This window comes from Athalia rosae, chromosome 2 (assembly GCF_917208135.1).
Source record: "Athalia rosae chromosome 2, iyAthRosa1.1, whole genome shotgun sequence".
NCBI classification, from domain to species: domain Eukaryota; kingdom Metazoa; phylum Arthropoda; class Insecta; order Hymenoptera; family Athaliidae; genus Athalia; species Athalia rosae.
The window spans coordinates 4,483,530-4,502,327 of NC_064027.1; the positions used below are offsets into that span (position 1 = coordinate 4,483,530).

General features: G+C 36.0%; 4 protein-coding genes across 9 annotated transcripts; 1 reads left to right on the top strand and 3 right to left on the bottom strand.

The window, feature by feature from the left end:
• Positions 1-28: 28 nt before the first annotated feature.
• Positions 29-2,432, bottom strand: LOC105692282 (nicotinamidase). The gene is made up of 3 exons (XM_012411365.3): positions 1,277-2,432; positions 761-1,005; positions 29-701 (listed from the first exon to the last, which is right to left on the bottom strand). The coding sequence occupies exons 1-3, from the start codon at positions 1,469-1,471 to the stop codon at positions 134-136; spliced, it is 1,008 nt and encodes a 335-aa protein (XP_012266788.2). The 5' UTR covers positions 1,472-2,432; the 3' UTR covers positions 29-133.
• A 77-nt stretch (positions 2,433-2,509) lies between these two features.
• LOC105692279 lies at positions 2,510-8,396 on the bottom strand. 2 transcript variants are annotated; one of them, XM_012411360.3, is made up of 6 exons: positions 8,262-8,396; positions 8,026-8,148; positions 7,259-7,488; positions 6,717-7,042; positions 5,102-6,571; positions 2,510-4,977 (listed from the first exon to the last, which is right to left on the bottom strand). In XM_012411360.3, exons 1-6 carry the CDS (start codon positions 8,364-8,366, stop codon positions 4,778-4,780), a joined length of 2,454 nt encoding a protein of 817 aa, XP_012266783.2. In that variant the 5' UTR covers positions 8,367-8,396; the 3' UTR covers positions 2,510-4,777. The 2 variants fall into 2 exon arrangements, with proteins under 2 accessions (XP_012266783.2, XP_020711669.2); XM_020856010.2 differs by having other exon boundaries at positions 5,102-6,574.
• A 1,106-nt stretch (positions 8,397-9,502) lies between these two features.
• On the top strand, positions 9,503-16,045 carry LOC105692280 (Y+L amino acid transporter 2). 3 transcript variants are annotated; one of them, XM_048650064.1, is made up of 13 exons: positions 9,605-9,619; positions 9,779-9,843; positions 9,916-10,093; positions 10,202-10,381; positions 10,523-10,745; positions 10,816-10,931; positions 11,001-11,126; positions 13,299-13,443; positions 13,519-13,642; positions 13,720-13,920; positions 14,050-14,199; positions 14,319-14,496; positions 14,657-16,045. In XM_048650064.1, exons 4-13 carry the CDS (start codon positions 10,207-10,209, stop codon positions 14,716-14,718), a joined length of 1,500 nt encoding a protein of 499 aa, XP_048506021.1. In that variant the 5' UTR covers positions 9,605-9,619; positions 9,779-9,843; positions 9,916-10,093; positions 10,202-10,206; the 3' UTR covers positions 14,719-16,045. The 3 variants fall into 3 exon arrangements, with proteins under 3 accessions (XP_020711670.1, XP_012266786.1, XP_048506021.1); XM_020856011.3 differs by lacking the exon at positions 9,779-9,843 and having other exon boundaries at positions 9,503-9,619; XM_012411363.4 differs by having other exon boundaries at positions 9,511-9,843.
• A 213-nt stretch (positions 16,046-16,258) lies between these two features.
• LOC105692285 (V-type proton ATPase subunit F) lies at positions 16,259-18,748 on the bottom strand. 3 transcript variants are annotated; one of them, XM_048650069.1, is made up of 7 exons: positions 18,732-18,748; positions 18,011-18,095; positions 17,590-17,624; positions 17,432-17,513; positions 17,103-17,185; positions 16,904-17,026; positions 16,259-16,669 (listed from the first exon to the last, which is right to left on the bottom strand). In XM_048650069.1, exons 2-7 carry the CDS (start codon positions 18,066-18,068, stop codon positions 16,640-16,642), a joined length of 411 nt encoding a protein of 136 aa, XP_048506026.1. In that variant the 5' UTR covers positions 18,069-18,095; positions 18,732-18,748; the 3' UTR covers positions 16,259-16,639. The 3 variants fall into 3 exon arrangements, with proteins under 3 accessions (XP_048506026.1, XP_012266792.1, XP_012266794.1); XM_012411369.3 differs by having other exon boundaries at positions 18,664-18,733; XM_012411371.3 differs by lacking the exons at positions 18,011-18,095; positions 18,732-18,748 and having other exon boundaries at positions 17,590-17,894.
• Between the last annotated feature and the right edge of the window lie 50 nt (positions 18,749-18,798).

Genomic DNA, 18,798 nt, shown 5'->3' on the forward strand with positions numbered 1-18,798 from the left:
ATATTTTTGAAATCGCGCAGAATTCGTGTACTGTGTTCATCAGTTTATTTGCACTCAGGTAACAGGTCAATTATTGATTTTACATATATTACAGAATTACTAAACACATCGTACCGCAGCATAATACCTTAATTCAATCGCTACTCTTCCTATTCGCTCGATTGTTGTGTTTAATTTCAAGGGCTAATTTGTACCCTAATTCAGGCCTGCGGTCTCTTCCTTCGACCATGGCTTTGACTTGACTCGAATTCACGATAACACCATTGTTGCCAATGACTGTAGCCTTTGTTTTTTCTATATCGACAAGATCAACGCCGCGGCTGCAATCGTCGATTAGAATTGTACGGAAACCGCTTCCTAGGGCATCTACGGCGGTCGCTCCGACGCAGACATCGTACGCTAAGCCACAGATGTAAATATCTGTAGCGCCTTTATTCTGGAGTTGCGAAAACAGCGTTGTTTCGGTAAGTTTCTTGTTATCCCAAAATACCGAATACGAGTCCACATCAGGATTCGTTCCTTTATAAATCTTGACTGCATTACTGACGATCAGTAGATCTTTGTGGAGTTCCGCGCCCCAGGTATCTTGAACGCAATGCCGTGGCCAAAGCCTCTGCTTCAAAGGGGGTGGTCCAGCGAATGTTACGGTATCATAAACCTTTGCTTCTTCCTTCGAAACGCCACTGGACTGGTCAACATCCCTACAAGAATTAAGAAAATACTATGGATTAAAGCGAATCGAGGCAAAAGCAGTCCTTACCGCATATGCAGATTGTCGATGAAAGAGACATGATCCACAGGATGCCAATCCAAAGAATAAAATACCGAGTCAAATGGTACTGATTTCAACAGCCGATTTATCGGTTCTACTACTTCTGAACCATCGTGCTGTGCAGCGCACTTTGTGATGTTCAGAGATCCGGATATGAAGTCATTCTGAACATCCACGATCAGGAATACGCTCCTAGGTCTCGTGCATACTTTTATCCAGCGGTTCCAACAAACCTAGACGAAAATTATATTACACCTATAATGATTATAATTTCTCTCTAGTTCTTAATTCCGATGAACACGTGGTACATCAGCGGAGCATGAGAATGATTCAAATTTATGGATCTAAATTGATGTTATCATTATAAAATAAAAGACGCGCAGCAGCAAATGATACCATTCATGCAGTTAGGCGGTTTCGGATTACTCTCCGAATACCTCGGATTCGATAAATATTTGTCGGTGAGGGATAGATAATTGCTCCCGCCTGTGCACGCACACACACCTCGAACTCCTCTCTGTCGATGAGTCCATCCCCATTCGTGTCGAAGACGGCGTAGATCTCCTTCAATTGGTCTTCTTCAAGACCGTAGATCTTCCCTCGATCGTTACGAAAGAGCGCCCGGCAAATGAGCTCGAACTCAGAAAGGGACAGGAATCCGTCCTCATCTTTGTCGAAAGCAGTGAAACACGCGTCCATCACTTTTATCTTGCGTTCTTCGTTTCGAAGTCGTTTGTTTAATCGATAATGCCACCCCTAGATTTCATATTATTTCCCGCCCCATTCCGTCAAAATCAAACGAACTTCTCATATAACTCGCGTGCAGTGGAATTATGAGATCAACGAATCAACTATTACAGCAAATCTGTCAATAAAGACCTACTAATCTGGAGTTGAAATAGTCCTGCGATAACATATTTTTACCTCGTGAACCCACCCTGCAACACGAATGACAAACTGTGGCTTAAAAAAAATTTTCAACCCATGTCGGTATTTTCGATTTACTTTTGAATTGAATATATTCTATTCAAGTTATGGTATTTAATTCATTGCCGAAATTGAACCGCGATTCTAGCTGAACTCCGACTAAATTTGAATAAATGAAATTCTCAACAAATCCAAAATTTATAAGCATAATACAATCGTATTAATCTCATTCGTATTCCATTAATCTAGAATAGAATATAAATTTTCCGATCTTTGAATTACGAACTGTTATACGTATATTATAAATATTAAACGTAAGTTCAACAAATGCATATTGAAGCATAAAATATTTTGCAAGCGGCCGGATAAAATTCTGTAGCGCTCATCATTTATATGCATCTATGTATATGCGTAAGATATACCATCGCTAAATTACATAGACTGCAGAGCCATCAAAAATTTTTAATCCTGTCAGTCAAAAAGTAAACCTTCACAGTGACTATTCATACCGCACTATTAGGGCCAAAAGGGACTATTCTCGCGTCTACCTGACCGCAATTATGATTCCATATCGTACTCGCGAATGACAGGTAGGTAAATATACTCGGACCACCAGTCGCGTGTCCACTATATCTTTTTTGGAGCTGATAAGCCCCCTTCCTTTCGCCGTTCAAAGTCCAAATGAAATAGTGACGCTGCAGCTATACACGTATGGGTATAAATAAGTTTTTTTCTGCAGTTAAGTTCAAACATTCAACTTATAAAAGGGCTAAGCTAGCAGCAAGTTTAACAATTAACTGCAGGTCAATGTATCTATGTATTTATTTATTTTTTATTTCATAATCACTACTCTGATGTAATCAATACTCAATTTTGCAAAACAAGTATACATGTTGGTTATTACATATTGCGTTTACAGAAAGTTCTATATTTCAAAGATGCTTCATATCAATTAAATCATTATTTTATATCCTCTGTTGAAACGATCAATTATGTAGTTAAACTCAGAATAAGTGAGATAAGTATCAATCAAACACAATGATCTGAGTTCAAGGCAACGTCGACGTATTAGAATGTCTTACAAGTCGATTTTCATAATCGAAGTACGTATTTTCATGAGTTCTAAGGTATTTTAATGGAGTTATTTAAAGAATTCGGTAAGTCAAGCTTTATTAATATACTTAGTGCGCATTTGTATGCGTCTGTATATACGGAATACTTATATACACGTGATCGTATCAAAATAATAGCATCATTTACAAGTTATACCTAATTAATTTTGCTATGCAACTTTACAGTTACATGATCTACATACTGTACTGCTTTTATTCATTCTTTATATTTGTTAAATATGTCATCGAAATTCACGGGTTTTAACACAGTATCAATCTTAGTTTTACTCGATAACACCGAAAATAATTTGAAGTCATATGATCTGATACTATGCAAAAGGGAGCTATTTACAATGTGTATAGATACAAACTTCGTTAAAGAAATATTGTGACGTTAAATTAGAATGTACATTTAAGACGTCTGCATCCTAAATTATTTTTTTGTGCGGCTAGAAATACATAACTAACTTTCAGATATCACTCGAAGTAGATAAAAATACACACATCAATCATACGGTTGTTCCGAATGTATAGCAAATGCTGTAAGTTACATGCCCTATTTCATACAGTAATTGGCAACGGGACAACTTTTTAAAGAGGAAACCCCTATATTTTTTGTATTTTTTCGAGTAGATTTTGGGAATTTTTGCTAGAAAACAATCGGGCCTATTAAGAAGGTACTTCAAATACGTATTGTGCATGCATATGTACATCATAGCTGCTTACATGAATTTCTTCAAGTATCTGTGACGAGTGCTCTGGAGTTAGAATGCTATAGCCCACTAGATGCTCTTCTTCACCCAGGGCCATGATCACGTAGGTTCCATTGATCTCAGATGAAAAAAGCATGTATATTTAAAATTAAAGAGTGAATCTCTATTGCCGCAACCAGGATATGCATATGTAATACATATGGTATATGTTTTTTTTTTTGCTTCATCTCAAGAAAATTGATATTAGATTAGAGTTATTCGAAACACTGTTAGGAACCCATGTAAGCAACTAAAATGAATATAAAGGGTATGTGTCATTGCACGATGTACACATGGTATATACCCGAAGCAACTTTTGAATAAGCCCGGTTTCTTCCCAAAAAGTTTTAGATTCAAAAAATACATCGAATCCGTTAGAATCAATCGTGTATAATAATGTGCTTGCCAAGACTAATGATAATGAAGGGCTACAATATTTGCTGTATATCGTGATGATATTATTAATAATTAAATTAAATGAATGTCACTGTTAATGACGTCACGCTCATATTGAAGTTTATAATTTTTAACAAACTGAAACCATAGTGACGTGACTAGATATAGTCAACAATGCTAAAATATTTTTTCTATGCTTTTTCATGTGTATTGCACGTTTTAAGATTCGCAATGTTCGGATGAAATGTGAAATAGATACGTTCCGTACAGAAGAAAATCTTAGTTTCGCAATAAACTATGACCCCCCTGGGTTGATGTAGAAATGAGATAATGGAAACCGAATTGCGTTATTTATAGATAATAGAACTAGGGTGCTGAATAAAATTACCAGGAGCTAGCGTCATATACTATACATTATACATGAGTACTTGAGGCTTTTCTTGTGATCCTCTGGTATCGGTACGGAAATGCACCAGACTGTGTGATGTAAACTATTTTGACATACCCGGGCACCTATACCGAGAGCTAGCAAAAAATGCTTCAAGTTACAATGTACATAACAAGAATTTCAACAGCTTGCCGTACAACTATGTCCCATCACTTTATTGGTAATCGAGTAATTCGAATTTATAAATTACGATGCCTATAATATATTTTGTACATACGTCCATTCTTATGCATAAAAATTATATTCAACCAAACCGTGATTTCAGAATATTTATGTCAGCATTTGGATGTAGTGTAACATGTCTTTTATTTCAAAAACACATACCTATTTTCTAATCTCTGTGAAGTTGTTGAAAAAACTAAAATGTGAATCAAAGTTTTCGGGGTCGGCCTCGTTTTTTCACTGTCATTTTGTTCGTGACTTGCCTCGTCTGGCGCAACTGTTTGTGGATGACGGTTGTTGGCGGTTTTGTATTTCTCGTTGTTATACTGTGTGTCTTCATATGTTGCAGGAAGAGTGAACGAGTTTTTATTAATTTTTTGCACGTTTGGCATTGGCGAATTTGCTTTTCTGAAAAATGAGGATTTACGTTGTTTAAAGTAGGACGTATAGTATGATACTTTGAGTTGTTAATTATCAAGGAAAATAACTTTCCGAATCGTACTTAATTTCAGAATGTAATTAATTGACTCACCAGGATTCTTTGTAGCATGTTGCAAACAATGAGCAGCGAGTATAGCTCTGCTAGGGAACCAACGGCCGCAGTCGTCACAATTTAGTTTTGGTGTTTTTTTCCATGATTGGCTCGAACTCTGACCTTTCTTCTTTTGATTTATACGAGTGACTCTTCTTTGATTCATGAGCTCCTTTGCCGCTTCTATTTTTTTCTCCAGTGATCTATCTTCTACACTACTAGATTTACTTGTAGACTTATTGCGAGATGTTTTGGGGTGTTCCATTCGTGCATGCCTTGCTAACTCGACTACAGCGTTGAACTTTTTATCGCATACTTTGCACGAGAATTGTTTTCTGACAGCTCTATCGCTGTCTGATTCATCTTTATCTGAAGCATCCGATGCTGTTGCAAGCATTCCAACATTCGCTTTTTCCATTTTCTTCCGAAATTTCGGACACACTCTAGAATGTGTATCTAATGCTCTCTTTTGTCTGAAATTCCTTAAACAATGTTTACACTGCATAGCGGGTGGCATTGGTTTTACTGGAATTTCTTGAAATTCATCATCAGAATCTCCGAGCATTATGACATCGTTTTCTTTATCACTCGAACCTTTTTCCTTATTATCATCAAGTGTGATTTCAATTACATCTGATTTTTCCTGTGGCAGACTTTGCTCTTCATCTACGTCGATTTCAATAATTTCGACTTTCTGGTTCTTCATAGATTTCTTTGATTTTTTGGATCTGACTGGCCGGGGGTTGTAATCAGGGTCTGGTGCAGGTTTTTTTTTACGCCGTCCTCGCTTTTTGTTATTATCTTCTTCTTCTCCAATTACAGCTGGCTGAATAATTATTTCAGAATCCCCACGGTTTACCGAAGTGAGTTGTTGTTTTCTCGATCTTTTGATTTGAGGACGCACTTCAGTGCATCCATCAGATATGCTTCGTCTTAATATATTCACCGGATGGTGTTTGGATTCGATCTTGTTCGGTTTTTTTTTCGAATCAAGAGATGAATCTTTTGTCGATTTAGCGGTAGGATTTTCTTTCAAACAAGATCTATGGTCTTGGGGGCTACAAGTTTCAGTTGATGGTGTCCCAATTAAGTCACTTTGTTCAGGACAAGTCGAATTTTTAATTTTATCGGTTTCAATTTCCGTTACTTTAGAGGGAACATCATTCGTGGTATTATTTGGAGAGTCGCGAGTTACATCGATTTTAGTTTTTTCTTCAAGCGTTTCAGGTGACGAGTTCTGTAGAGTCTGGGTTGTTTCAGTTTGTTGGTGCAAACCTTTTTCGGCATTCGCCTTTTTTTTTACGGTCGATTTGTTTGTGGAAAATTGCAAACTTTGTAGTGTCGCTTGAATCTCATCAAAAGTTAATTCGGAGTCAGACTGATCACCGTCTAGAAGAATATATTGCACTGTCGATTGTTCAACTAGTTCACTCTCGCTTCCAAGAGAATCTTGACTGCTCTCCAATGGTCCTGCTAACAAAACAACCAACAAATTGAAGGCTAAAACGCATAGGAAGAAATATTATTTGGTACATAATATCGTATATTTGAAAAAATAAAATAATCTCACACAAGAAATACGTATAAGTAAAAATGTTTTGATTATAAATCTTACCAACATCTATTGTCGTGTCATTCGTCATCATATATGTAAGATTTTTTGATTGCTTAGACTGAGGATAATCTGCCATTTTACGAGAATTCGAATTCAGTATTGGTCGACGGTAATTTTCATTGCTCGATGGATTACCATCCCAACTTGATTGTATAGTTTTCTGGTGGTGAGACTTCACGCTTAGATCAAATCTAGCATTATTCAGAGCTCGCTTTCGCTTAGATGCAAACATAGGTGGCTGGGTAGTAAGTAGCTGCTTTTTGATTTGACTCGGTTTCTTCACTGTTCTCACTGCACCTTCTCCTATGAGTCTTTCTACATCAGATCTGTAATTCAGAAAGCAATTCTATCGCTATCGCATCAGATGAACTCAGGTGAAAAAATATCTCAACTACCATTGATTGAAATTCTTCTAGTTTCTATTGAAGTTTTTGTATGAAATGAATAGAAATTTTCAAAACTTGGAAGCAAAGCGGCATTAATGTTATGATTAATAATACATGTATCTTATCATATGCAAGTTGAGGAAATATTTGGCTTACTTCATAAGAAATTGAAAATTTGTAGGCGGTTCTCCAGATTCATCATAGACAGCTACTGCAAAAACATCATCTGAATCTTCCACAGCATACAGAGCAAGTTGCTGTCCAGCAGCAGTCACAAATGTTGCTATTGTTTCCTCATCCTCTTCAGCAAAATCGCGCACACCTTCGTGCTCTTCAGCATAATGCTTGAATGTACTGTATGCTTTCTTTTCTTTGTAATCCGTATGCTATACAATCAAAATAATACTGTTCTATAGCCAAAATCAGTAATTTATCATACTCTAATATAGTAAGATGAAATTCGTTTTTGAGTTTCATAGGAAAAACCACGAGCAACAAAATTCTGAATTGAATAAATTGTCCATGATCAATTATGGAGTTCATAACTCTTGAAATGAGGTACAATGCAGTACTTTGTGATACCTCTGCGATTATTTGACATACTCAGAATGATACAACTTGTGCATATTACAGATTTTAAGGGTATGCAACACTTGAAGCTGATATATTTTTTTATTAGAATATGCCGCAAAGCTTATATTATTCAGGATCTCGATCTTTGATGAATTAGCAATGTCTATCCCCACCGCAGCAGCAGACTATCAAACTTATGACAAACTACAAGGTGCCTTCTTCCTGTTAATATTCTTGTATTGCTTTTAGCTCCAGGCCACGTCCATTTACTTTGATAAGGAGCATGCATGGATTTCAAAGACATGGAAGAAGAAAACATAATAGGCATAGCAATTCATTATAGTTGTTACTTTGTTCCGGGTTTCAAGGTCTTCTCTGAAGAACACTGATAGTTCTGTCGAATCCGTTTTCATACTGCTATCTACTAAGTCTTCATTTCGGTCAATATCCTCCTCCATCTCCATTTGACCTATCTTTGTAACAGAAAATGGCTAATTGTTAATTTGCGAAAGAGAAGTTGATATATTTCTATCACATGAATATACAACATCTGGAAAATCGGTATTTGGGGATTTGAAATAATTACCATACGGTCCTCTACAGTCCGTTCATCAGAGAATAGCAAATAGTCGGAGGACTTTTCACTTTCAAAAAAAGTTGACTTTGGTTGGTCCATTTCCGCTTTGACCATATTTTGGTAAATATCTCGTTTGGAGTTTGTTAGATCATTTCCAGTAGTAATTGTAGGTTAAGTATTCTCTGCGGCGACCTGCAATATCAGGATGCGTTACATAAAAAAATTGAACACAGATCACTCCTGAGTGGACAAGTATGTAAATATTCCAGCATTATCCATTGAACATCTTATGATGTATTTCAAAACTGATATTCCATCTAACAACAATGAAATCACATTGATGTAACATCAAATCAATGAAAGATCCAATCCAGATTGGGGTTAGGATAACAACATTACTTTAATTTCTCGTTGAGACTGTAGAAATGATAAATTATGCAACTAAAAATAACTCTACGCATAAATGCAATTGCAGAAATCATATGAATACAACCTCATGATTGTTCCCCAAACAACTCAGCGAACTTTAAATGCAATCTCGCTAAAAATCTTAAAGTACCTAATTCACAATTTCCATAACATAACAACACTAGCAACTGATGACATCACAAATTCACACGGCTGCAAGCACTGATGCAAACCAAAATGCAACCCGTGTAAACGCAACCACACAGATACTACTCGATCGTCTTTCTCTCGATGCATCGTTTCATGGCTGCTTTGATGCTTATTGGCTGCTTTTGGAAACGACTAGGGGTGAAAGCATTGATCACGTGACATGATATGCTGCTGTAGCATAAACCAAATGTAAATGTATGTACAGAGCGGACAACGTGAAATTGCGCACCCCATTTGCACATGCGCGATCGTCGGCATTTGTTTCGCAGAATGTCCAACAACACTCCGCTTTCAGATTTAGCTGTCAAATACAAGGACCTAACCTGAACTTTTCGATGAGTGTATTTCTGTCGACATTTAATTAATCTCTCATTCAATTGATCAATTTTATTTGATGCTATGCCACCCTACTTATCTGTGTCTGGTTTTGCGTCGCATTATTCACCTGACACAACATACCTCGGTCATATTTAAATACGGCGATCTCAGCTGTATTGGTGATCGACAATTTGACAGCTACAGCTGAAATCTGAGGCTGTTGGTACAACACGCTAGCAGATGATAAATTCGACTGCCGTTTTGATTCACGCTTGCGCACAAAATCTGGGTGCGCAATTTCACGTTGTCCGCTCTGTATAGTTGCTATTGCTATACGCACCACGGACGGTATCCGATATCCATACCCACATTCTATACCTGCCGCACGTGGAACCGGTCAGAATTCTTCTTCGTAAATATTACGTTGCTGGGTATTTATAAGACACAATTACTTACTATAGTGTAATTCATTATTGGCTTAATTCGAAAGTACATGCGTAGAACATTATTATCCGTTGATCTATTTGTTGGTATAGTTTTTAACAGACTTTCTAGAGGTTAACATCGTTCAGTGTTATGTGACCCCACAGGCTCATTTGAGATTAAAGTTTGAATGGTCATAGATTCATGCAAACCAGATGAATCAATCACATAGGTGAGAATACGCATGTACTTGAGAATGCGTTTATTAAAATGTTCTGCGTCTAAAACTCAAACTGTCTTTCAGAGAATGTTAATACGGCAGAACTGCAAAGCACATGCCGATTCAGTCAGCACATTAAATCTCAGATAGGACATAATCCGTTAACATTGTATTAAGATCAGGCGGCAAAAATTACAACGATCTGAGAAGCTTCGATTCAGTCTACTTCTGAATCAGTGTCACTAGCATTACCCAAAATAAGGTATGTCTAAGAAAACTTTGTGAAAGTGGTAGATGATGAATTAAAATTCTGATCCTGGTCAATAAAATATGGCAATTAACATACCATGAATCACACTGATTCAAATAGCAAAAATGGTGAAGCAAGTAGCTCATGAATCTCCCAGTGAATTGCAACTGATGTCGCCAAATGAAGAGGAGAAACCTCTACCAGGGGACCAAGCATCTGATGGCACAAAAGTACAAATGAAAAAACAGCTTGGATTGATGGAAGGAGTTGCTATCATATTAGGAATCATATTTGGCTCAGGTATATCATCTCATTTCATGCATTTGTAATAAATGAGGATATGCTGATTACGGAAATTCCAATGATGGATAGCTTTTCCTTGACTGGATAAGAATTGACAGAAATTGTGTCTATGATCATTGTAACTGACATTCTGTTTAGGTATTTTCGTATCACCAAAGGGTGTAATTCAAGAAGTGGGCAGTGTCGGATTGTCCCTTATCATTTGGGTTTTTTGTGGTCTCCTCTCTATGGTGGGAGCATTATGTTACGCAGAATTAGGTACAAGTATACCTCTCAGTGGTGGTGATTATGCCTATATTCATGCAGCGTTTGGCGCGTTGCCATCATTTTTGTACCTGTGGGCAGCAAATTTAATATTCGTGTGAGTAACACAGTTTTGTTAATTAGTTGAAGCTCTAAAGATAGATTTAGTGACGATTTGATGTTTGTAGACCCACAACAAATGCCATCATGAGTCTCACATTTGCCCAATATGTTTTGCAACCATTTTTTCCAAACTGTGTGATTCCGGATGGTGGTGTAAGACTCATTGCCGCACTAACCATTTGTAAGTTCGATTCAAATAATCTGATCAAGCCTGATATCATCAAGTCCTTATACTGCTATCATTTTATAGGTTTATTGACATTTATCAATTGCTACGATGTTAAAGAGACGTCAATAATGCAAAATGTATTCATGTTTGCTAAGGTTACGGCATTAGTTGTTATCATTATCACTGGATTGACCTGGTTAGCATTAGGTAAGTTTCCAACGTTAGAAAGGTCGAGATCTATTCAAGCTTTAATTGTGAATTGCTGTATCAATAGTAGGGTCGGTTGAAAAATAAATTTTTTTTTTATTTTCTTAGCATGGGGGCAGAATTTGTACCTGATCAAAAAAAAATTTTTTTCAAATATGGAAAAAATCTTTTACTTAATATTTTGAGGTAGCCCGCTCGTTTTTTGAATAAATAATTAATCAAGTGGAGTACTTTGAGCAAAAAAATTTTTTTTTTGCTCAAAAATCGATTTTTTTTTGGTTTTTCAAGAGTAATCTCACGTATAATCAGCTCCGAAACCCAAATCTGAAAGCCAAAATCATCTACTCATGCAATCGATTGAGTAATCATCAATTATTCGCTGTTGGGAGCAGAAAAATTGAGACATATCGATTGGTTTCGGTCGTAGACTCACTTTGATTCGTGGCAATCCATGCATGGGTCGAAATATTCGAATTTCTCGGTCTACGAAAACGGGGTATCCGGCCCGAGCTTATCTGGAGTCAGGTAGCCACGGGCGCGCGGTTTGTTGTGAGACGTCACCTCTGCTCAGCCCCGAAGGTGACGTCTCACAACAAACCGCGCTCCCGTGGCTACCTGACTCCAGCTAAGCTCGGGCTCCCTCGTAGACCGAGAAATTCGAATATTTCGACCCATACATAGATTGCGACGAATCAAAGTGGGTCTACGACTAAAACCAATCGATATGTCTTAATTTTTCTGCTTCCAACAGCGAATAATTGATGATTACTCAATCGATTGCATGAGTAGATGATTTTGGCTTTCAGATTTAGATTTCGGAGCTGATTATACGTGAGATTACTCTTGAAAAACCAAAAAAAAATCGATTTTTGAGCAAAAAATAAATGATTTTTTTAATTGGGTTTAATATGCTTTTCTTACGTATTTTGATCTCAGGAATCCGAATCTGAAAGGGAAATTGATCTATCTCTAAAATTGACCGAGTGATCGCTAATTTTCAGCTTTTTGGGGTCAAAAATAAAAAATTGATTTTATAGTCTATCTTAATGTAATTTGAGCTCAGAAATCCGAATCCGCAAGAAAAATTGATCTATCTGCAAAAATGACCGAGTTATAGCCGAATTATCTCATTTTTTGGTACAAATTTGAGGATACCTCGAAGGGAAAAAATCGTAACTCAATTTGGACGACGGATTCGTGTTCCTGAGGTCAAAATACATAAGAAAAGTGCCATACGATCAATTGTAAAAAATAAAAAATTTTGGCCAAAATTTGAGATTTTTCCAAGGGGTACCCCTTAGGATTTTTTCAAATTTTGACCAAAAATTTTTAATTTTTAAAATTGATCGTATGGCACTTTTTTTATGTATTTTGACCCCAGGAACACGAATCCGTCGTCCAAATTGAGCTACGATTTTTTCCCTTTGAGATATCCTCAAATTTGTACCAAAAAATGAGATAATTCGGCTATAACTCGGTCATTTTTGAAAATGGATCAATTTTTCTTTCGGATTCGGATTCCTGAGCTCAAATTACATTAAGATAGACTAAAAAATGAATTTTTTATTTTCGACCCCAAAAAGCTGAAAATTAGCGATAACTCGGTCAATTTTAGAGATAGATCAATTTCCCTTTCAGATTCGGATTCCTGAGATCAAAATACGTAAGAAAAGCCTATTAAACCCAATTAAAAAAATGATTCATCTTTTGCTCAAAAATCGACTTTTTTCTGGTTCTTCAAGAGTAATCTCACATATAATCAGCTCAGGAATCCGAATCTGAAAGCCACAATCATCATCTACTAATGCAATCGATCGAGAAATGATTAGGTGGAAAAAATTTTTTACTTGATATTTTGAGGTAGCCCACTCATTTTTTAGATAAATAATTAATCAAGTGGGGTACTTCCAGCAATAAAATTTTTTATTTGGTCAAAAATCATAGGAAACATTTAAAAATTGTCAATTGTCAAAAACGAGTGGGCTACCTCGAAATATGGATTAAAAATTTTTTTCCACATTTGAAAAATTCTCTTTTTTATAAGGTACAAAGAAAAAATTTTTTTCCACCCACCCTAATCAATAGGTATACCAACAGCATGAAAGATTGTTTCAATTTTATGTGGTTTTGTTTTTATAGTTGATCATACATGCTTTTCTTTATATATATTAGGACACACAGAAAATTTCGAAAGCCCTTTCGAAGATACCACTGCAGATCCTGGAAAAATCGCAGTTGCGTTTTGTTCTGGCATATTTTCTTATTCGGGCTGGAACTACTTGAATTTTATGACTGAAGAATTGAAAAATCCATATGTGTAAGTCGTGTGATAGATTTACCTCTTAAGAATCTGATGCATTCCTAAACTAAAGGATATTTTTCAAATTCCCAGAAACTTACCTCGTGCCATCTATATATCTCTACCATTAGTCACTTCCATCTATGTTCTTGCCAACGTCGCTTATTTAGCAGTCCTGACGCCAACTGTGATGATTTCCTCCTATGCTATTGCAGTGGTAATTTAACATTTTACCTCATGAACTTTGAGTGATCTAGCTGAAAAAACTATTAGGTTTGATGGTATTAATTTCAGACTTTTGGGAATCAAATGCTGGGAGTAATGTCTTGGATCATACCTGTGATGGTAGCAATTTCTGCTTTTGGTGGGTTGAGTGTACATATCATGACGTCGTCTCGAATGTGTTTTGTGGGAGCTCGAAATGGTCATTTTCCAGCAATGTTAAGTCACATCAGTGTTACTAAGTTGACGCCTACACCAGCTTTAGTGTTCCTGGTACGTCATGTATTGAGATGAATTCTGTTGAAGAGTGTCTAAACTGTTTGAAAAGTTCAATGTTCGTCCAATGTTTGCCAGAAATTTTCAAATGGTATCCACCTTTTTTTACTTACTAATTTCTTTCAGTGCCTTCTGTCTCTATGTATGCTTTGTACAACTGATGTATTTGTGCTCATCACTTACTGCAGTATTGTGGAAACATTTTTCATAATGCTCTCTGTTATCGGTATTCTATGGCTGAGATACAAGAGACCAAATATGGAAAGACCAATTAAGGTACGTTTCTGGGATTGTTATCCAAAGCATATGATAGGATCAGACAATTTTCAGAGATGGATACAAGAACAACTATTACTTCTGTGTTACCTGACATGTTATTACTATTTTTTGAGTAGGTGGCGTTATGGGTACCTGTGACTTTTGTGTTGGTCTGTGCTTTTCTTATTCTTGTATCTTTTTGGGAGGCGCCGTTTGCTGTAGGCATGGGCGTTTTGATTACGCTGTCTGGTGTCCCTGCTTACTATGTTGGTGTTGTATGGAAGAACAAGCCACAGTCATTTCAGCATCTTAATGGTGAGTGATGTTATCATAACATATTTCAATACACAATGTATAAGGCATAACCGGTCTTCTGCTTGGGTATGACAAGACAAATTTTAACACTGTTCAAAAAAGTCTTCACTAAGACTTGCCTTGTTAATTCATATAAAGTCTAAATTTGTATCCGTTACAGATAAAATTACACGTACAGTTCAAAAGTTATTCATATCTGCACGGGAAGAAAGGGATGACTAACGCTTGTGCCATACCGATATATTTAAAACTACGATATTGATCGACAATATAGCTCTCAAAAGTTGCCTGGGGTTTGATCATTGAGTTTTATATTTATGATGAAGATTCTTCTATTGTCTGTTACATTGTTACCTCATCATTCAACTTGTGGATCGCGTTTCTCAAAATACAGTTATGACAAAACTTGACATGAAATTTGAACTTGATGAAAACGGGTAATAAGTAACATAATGATGCGATATGAAGAGGTTCTTTTTTGAAATAGAATAGCGAAGTCAAGATTATTTTCTTTTGATTAAATCAAAAATTGAAAAATCGTACTATATTCATAACTAATGCCAAATATTTTGTTCTCAATTTTTTTTGTTTTTGTTCCTTTTAGTTTATTATTAAAGAAAAACGAGAAACCTCGGAATTACGTATAATATAAAACATTTGCGCTTACGATGAAATATTAGTGATGTTATATGATCAGATATACTATATGGCAGATGTATTTTTTGTATATTTGTCAATTTGTAAAGACAAGATATTTTCATGTTGATCATGAAATTAATTATAACGTGTTATATGTTTCATTGCTAATTCCGTGGTGAATAGTGAAGAAATATGTGAACTAATTTGCAGTTGCTACCTAATTTATCTGTTTACATACGAGGAAAAAAACTATGAATTATTTGAAAAAATGATTTCGTAATCTAACTATGCTGTATTTTTGAAAATTAAGTCCATCAGTATTTTGTTCACCTGTGCTAGAAAGCTTGTAGATGTGCATGAACGAAACTAAGAAGCAGCGTACTTGTGAAATAATATCAAACAAATGAATAAGTACAAATGTACAGCTTGATCTATTTCATTGGGGAAAACGCCTTTGCTTCTCTATAGAAGCAAAGGCGAGAGCTTTGCGAATCTATTGTTCACATAAACGAATTTTGTTGATCTTATGTGACTGGATAAGACACAAATATTCTTGCTCATCTCAAAAGAGGACGCAGAAATTGAGCTTCAGTTACATTTTCGAATTTGGAGCATGTGGTTCAATTTATAGCATAGTATTTATTAATTTGAAACTCATACCAAACTTTTCCACATTTCTATTCATTAGGTACCTACAAAAAATTACTTATGTGCAGAACTATATATATGTATATGTATTTATTTCAGTATTGTATTTTCATGTGATTTAATATCAACAAATGTGCAGAGTTTTTTCTTGCTGATTCAGACTGCTAATTTCAGTCTCTGGCAGTATTTTATACTTGTAGTAAAGTCGCATTCATGTTTGGAGTGGTTTGTACAAGTTTATAATAAAAAAAAATCTCTACTACGCAGTAACTTTTTTTTGTCTTGGAATTCTAAAAATAACATCAATAACGTGTTCTGACTCTTCTCTTGGAATATTTTGGGAATGAGACCGAACAAAACTTTACACCCCCTCTTTATGGTAGCATCAAAACGTAGTTGATGAGGAAAAAGAAACACAAGGCTTTGGCACCCAACAAATAAATAACCTGCTTAAAGGAGCAAAGATCTCATTAAATTTGTTGCAATTTGTAACACTTTTAATATCTATTCATAGATCTATTTACAATTCACATTTGAACTAAGGCTACCGCAACGGTTCGTTATTCAAATTACCGTACTGAATATTACACTTGATTTTGGAATTTGGGATCTAGCCAATATTCCTAGATTTATGGCTCAGTAAGATTAGTGAAGAATCAATGAATCACGAGCGAAAGAATGGAATGTAAAGACTTCTAATAACTGGCGGTCTATTTTAGTTGCCACAATTTGATAGAAATTTCAACAGTGTCGGTAGTACGTAGTGATTATTAAACTAATAAATAATATGCCGTCCATAATACTTTTATTATACACAGTTAATATTGGCGATCCAATTGAATCAAAGTTGATTAGCTTAGTGGATATCCTCCGGGTTGAACATACCCTGGGAAAATAAAAACAAAAATTCTTGTTATGGGAGATCAGAAGAAACTTCTTCAGACAGTGAGTGACAAAATTCAATGGAATTTCGTTTTGTAATGTGCTTGTGGAATGAAACTTGTATGTCATTTCAGTAGCCACTAATGAAAGTATGAACTGATTAGGAAAAAGATATTGTGCAGCAAGCTCACTCGTAACTAGTGATTTTGAACTTGCTATGTTATGAAAATATACTCACCCTGGCACGTCGTAAAATAGAATCTTTGCTGGCATCATAAGGATGATCTTTACTGGGGATCTCCAAAACCGATGGCACAGGTTGAGTATGTCCATCAATTACATGCCGGATCATTTCGGCAACCTAACAAAATTTTTGTCCGTTAATTGTTGTGTTCACATTTTTTCTCTCTCATTTTTGAATATTCTTAGTCTTTTACATTCTGATTGATGAGAATAATGTCGATATCATCTCGTTTCACAAAGCGCTTGAATGTTTCTTCAATTTCGCTCACAGCAGTATCTGAAAAAGCAGAATGAAAATGCAAATCAGCTAACACTGACCATCCATCATAAAAGTGTCAAGTATTGAACACTAGATTGCCTCACATCATACAGGCAAACTAAAAATAGCGATTCTGATATCATAAAGCAAGAATTACCATCAATAGAACCCATGAGTTCTAAAGCAGGATTAATTGCACCTTATGTTTGAATATAGAAGAAATTATGTAGGTAAGTTAGTGGTTTGAGAAACGATTGTACTCACTCTTGTCTACAACCATGAAGTTGGGCTGGCGATTTTTGTTGATTTCTCCAACGCCACCGAGGAGGAATCCAACGCAAGTGTCCTATGGAACGAAACCATGAATTTTCAATGACCGAACAATAATGTCAACGTGAGAGAAAGGCCATATGAAATATTACCTCATCTCCAATAACAGCGAGCAATTTTCCTTTTCCTGCCGAGTGAAGAGTCATTGTTAACAAATTCTTTTTCTACACTTTGTTAAAACTAATTGGAAAGCTAAAGTTTAACAGGGTAAGTTCCCTGCTGACCCCAAACTATTCACACCAGTCAGCTGACTGATTTTAACGTCACGCCCACCTTTTTAGGCTGCGTTTATTTTCTCGATAATTGCCAGGGGTGAATCTAGCGAGGGAGTTTTAAGTGAATGTATCTCTGTTTGTTAGAGAATAATTACGGGTATGCATATTAATATGGTAAATTAATTTTAGGTCATCTTATTTCTGTGAGAACACGGTGATATTCATATGATATCTTTCAACACACATATTTTGATTAAGATAGAAAATTTTGCTGCCGAATAAGCACGGTTCAACTTACTCTCTTGCACAGGGGTGTCTTCGCGGAAGCGCCTCTGCGCGGCTTGTGATTGCGACATCTTCCGTTCTCCGTGAATATATCCGAACTAGTAAATTTTATGGTATTATCTGGTTCACCGATGCCGACAAAGATTTTGAATTTTTCGTCTTAAGAGAGTGTTTAGCTATCGAAAGATATAAGATTTCTTTATAGATGTTAACTGGCCGAATGCCCAAAGCTGTCTAACACGGAAGAGTAAGTTTTGTTGGACGTTGAATGTTTCTTCGTACGTATAACGCGTAGGCGATAACCATTTTCACTAATGATCACACTAAATAAAACAATTATCTTTTGTCAGACCCCCCATAACTGCTTAAACCCTACTCAGCGTCCTAAAACTTCCTTGGAATATTCATTTACATTTTTAACTATGCTAATGTTAATGGTACGTAGGTAGATTCCTGCAGTACACCGTGGTATTGGGTTTGTTCAACGGCGCAAAATAAAATTCTTGGCAGATCTAGATTTTGCCCCAATGTTTTACTATTTTAATCACACAGTCCACTCTCTATTTACGAAATATTATATATAGCATGAGCCGATGATAAAAATACTTCAACTGGTCTATACAGTTTTGGTATGAACTATAATTTTAATAATCTGTTTGATCAAACCTGCAATTAAATTTATCTAGAGTCCCAAATTCCAATTAGAAACGTCTCCTGAATCTGCTTTTCCTTACCAAAGACTATCAGATGCTGTCTTTGCTTGTTGAATTATAACAAAACTGCATGGATCCTAGCTGGTGA